At 33.8% G+C, this 2507-nt stretch overlaps 1 protein-coding gene across 1 annotated transcript in view; it reads right to left on the bottom strand.

The window, feature by feature from the left end:
* ZDHHC15 (zinc finger DHHC-type containing 15) overlaps positions 1–2507 on the bottom strand; it is a 49101-nt gene that overhangs the window by 39547 nt on the left and 7047 nt on the right. The window contains exon 3 of the mRNA XM_011379511.2: positions 858–952. Coding sequence (XP_011377813.1) covers positions 858–952 — 95 coding nt within the window. The remainder of the gene's footprint in view (positions 1–857; positions 953–2507) is intronic.

Genomic DNA, 2507 nt, shown 5'->3' with positions numbered 1-2507 from the left:
CTAGAGATTCCATATGATTTTTAGGATGGAATCTTTCTATTTATGAAAAAAACATCACTGGGATTTTGACAGAGATTAGAACGAATCTGTAAACTACTTTGGGTAGTAATGACATCTTTAACATTATCTTTTCCAATTCATGAAATTGGGACATATTTACAGTTATTTGTTTCTAATTGTATTTGGAAATTTTTTTTAGTTTTTAGTGTACAAGATTTTCACCCTCTTAGTTAAGTTAATTCTTAAGTATTTTATTTTTTCATGCTATTTTATTTTTTTGAGGTGAAGTTTTAGTTAAAAATTATATTTCTCCAATAGATATATATGCTTTTACGTGTTATCTATTTCTTTTTGTTTGTTTTTTTTTCAATAACAATAGACATCGAATATTATATTAGTTTCAGGTGTATAGTATAGTGGTTAGACAATTCTGTAGCTTACAAAATGATCCCCCCCAATTATAAACTGAAAATGATCGATTTAACCGTTGTAGCTTTTTTCCTAAAAGTGGTCTTCCAGAGTCTCACCGAGTTCTAAAATAATACAGTTTTGTAGAATTGAACAAGACGAGGTTTCAGAATCCAAGTGGGTTCTCATTTCTCTAATTATATTACCACTGCATGTAGTGCTTTCCTAGTTTTCAATATATCTATCCATGGCTGGTGAATTCAAGAACTCTTTCAATAGACAATCCTACCCTTCATTTACCTTTATCCCTAAGTCCTTTTTAAAGATTACCCTGAATCTCTCTTTTGTAATGGAAAGTTTTTTGTTCCTCTTTTTGCCCTCTTCTCGGCCTTTTTGGCATATCCGCTTTCCTCTCTTTTTAGCCTTTATGAAGTAACCAGTATTCTTACCTTCTGGTTTGGCTGTTGTGGCAGTGTAAAAATAGACTTCCAGTAGGTCCAGGTAAAGAACACAAAGATGGCATGGTAGAATATGAGGTAGATAACTGAAATTTAAGAAAAAAAAGTATTTACACTGTCTTTTTGTCCATTTCTAAGAGTTCAGAAAGACATAGATCTCAACAAGAAATGTCTATTTTGTTTTCCTATTACCAAGTATTTTTGTATTACTATGAAATATTAATTCTTACTTTGTCCCACACAGTGACAGAAACAATTTATAATGCCAAATTTTAAACCCAAAAGAAACCGTCAACAAATAAAAAAGACAATCTACCAAATGGGAGAAAATATTCGCCAATGATACATCTGATAAGGAGTTAATATCCAAAATTTATAAAGGACTCATACAATTCAACCCAAACAAAAGCAATCCAATTTAAAAAGGGACAGATAAAATTCAACACCAAAAAAAAAAAAACCACCCCAAGCAATCCAATTAAAAAATGGGCAGAGGACCTGAATAGGCGTTTCTCCAAAGAGGACATACAGATGGCCAACAGATATAAAAGATGCTCAACATCACTAATCATCAGGGAAATGCAAATTACAACCACAAAGAGATATCGCCTCACACCTGTCAGAATGGCTATCACCAGTAAATCAAAGATCAAGTGTCATTAAAAAATAAAGACTGAGATTTGGAAAACTTTTAAAAATAGCCTACTGAAATTGATCATAGGCATATCCTATGACCCAAAGACCGAGTGCTGGAGGGGATGTGGAGGAAAAAGAACCCTCATACGCTGCTGGGAGGAATGCAGATGGGTGTAGCCACTATGAAAACCAGCTGGAAGTTTCCTCAAAACATTAAAAATAGAACTACCTTATGGAAGACGCATGTTTTAAAAGCTGCCATTTGATTCTGGGAGTAAAGGGAAAACATTGTTTATGATACTGTCAGGGAAGCTACTGTAGCCAATGGTCATTATCTTTGTCACTATGAGTACTGATGAGATGAGAATGATAGCATTTGCATAGCACTACAGAGTTACAATGTGCTTTGATACTATTATCTCATTTTATTTTTTCAATTAATTTGTGAGATAGGTAATAGGATAGGGATAGTCGATTAACTATAGGGGTAGTGGATTATGCGAAGCCACACAGGTACTAACTACATAACGTAACCAGATTTTAAACAGAGGACTTCTGACTCTAAATCATAAGTTCTTTTCAGTAGTCTCAAAGACTACACACTTTTGAATCATGCATTGTACCGTTCAGACGATTATAAAAGTGGCTCCTCACTTATTTTTATACCATTTGCCACCTAATAGCTCTACCGATATGGGAAATCTCAGTATTCTCCACAGACGTCATTATAAGACTGAAGGTCAGATTACTGTTTCATTTTGAGTTCTTGCATGGTAAGTTCTTATTATTTAAATCCATCAGAAAGACTCAAGGGAATGATGTTACGACCAAGTTAACGGGGCTGAGCCTCTCACACATATATGACTGAATTGAAAAAAATTGGTCCAGTGCTCCTAGCCCTCTGGTAAAAGATTTCTTTTTATGTGCTTGATTTGTGTAATTGTGAAATCTCATTTTAAAATTCAAGCAACATAAAGTAAAAAGTAAATGTCCACCCTACACATA

This window comes from Pteropus vampyrus, unplaced genomic scaffold (assembly GCF_000151845.1).
Source record: "Pteropus vampyrus isolate Shadow unplaced genomic scaffold, Pvam_2.0 Scaffold361, whole genome shotgun sequence".
NCBI lineage: Eukaryota > Metazoa > Chordata > Mammalia > Chiroptera > Pteropodidae > Pteropus > Pteropus vampyrus.
Note: the sequence above shows the minus strand (reverse complement) of the source record. Positions and strands in the feature narration are given on the sequence as shown.